The 624-nt window shown below is 72.6% G+C and overlaps 1 protein-coding gene across 1 annotated transcript; it reads right to left on the bottom strand.

Moving 5' to 3' along the window:
• Positions 1 to 376: 376 nt before the first annotated feature.
• MNEG_16612 (hypothetical protein) lies at positions 377 to 616 on the bottom strand (the record flags this gene model as incomplete). Its single annotated transcript, XM_014034918.1, has 1 exon — positions 377 to 616. A coding segment is annotated over one exon (240 nt), but the record flags the coding sequence as incomplete, so codon positions are not given.
• Positions 617 to 624: the final 8 nt, after the last annotated feature.

Genomic DNA, 624 nt, shown 5'->3' with positions numbered 1-624 from the left:
AACGCGAGGCAAATCGGCCCTGAGCCTGGCAAAACGCCCAGACGCCTGGCAACCACCCCAAACGGGAAGGCAAAGCGGCTCGCTGGTGCGGGGGCAAGCGCTGCACGCGGGGCGTGTCGTGCACGCAGCTCCGACGGGCGGCGCGCGCGCTGCCACTCAGAGGCAACAGCGGCACCCTTGAAGCTACAGGATTGGGTGGTGGATTCGAGGCCTGAGAGCCCAAGCAAGGAACTGCCTGCACACACAGAAGGCGTCTAGAGAGTACAAAAAACAACAACAGCACACTCAGGGGCTGAACATCACCGGCGCACGAGCCGGTGGGGTGTGCCTCCCAGCGGGCGGTCAGGAGCGGGGGCGAGCGGGCCTGGCCGGCCCCTCACCCCTCGTCGGCCGCGCCGCCCGCCCACATGGCCCACATGGCCCCCGCGCCCGCGTCCCCTTCCTCCTCCCCAGGCATTGGCAGCAGCGGCACACCGTCGTCCGCGTCGGCGTCTGCAGCACCACCAGCGCCAGCGCCGCCGCCACCACCGCCGCCGACCGCGTTGCCCAGCATCGCCGCCACCGCGCCCGCGGCCGCCGCGCCGCCGCCACCGCCGTTCCCGCCGCCCTGCCCCGCCTGGCCGC

The sequence above is a fragment of the Monoraphidium neglectum genome, assembly GCF_000611645.1.
Source record: "Monoraphidium neglectum strain SAG 48.87 unplaced genomic scaffold scaffold06583, whole genome shotgun sequence".
In the NCBI taxonomy this organism is placed as follows: domain Eukaryota; kingdom Viridiplantae; phylum Chlorophyta; class Chlorophyceae; order Sphaeropleales; family Selenastraceae; genus Monoraphidium; species Monoraphidium neglectum.
The sequence above is the reverse complement of the archived record's forward strand: the minus strand, read 5'-3'. Positions and strand labels throughout refer to the sequence as shown.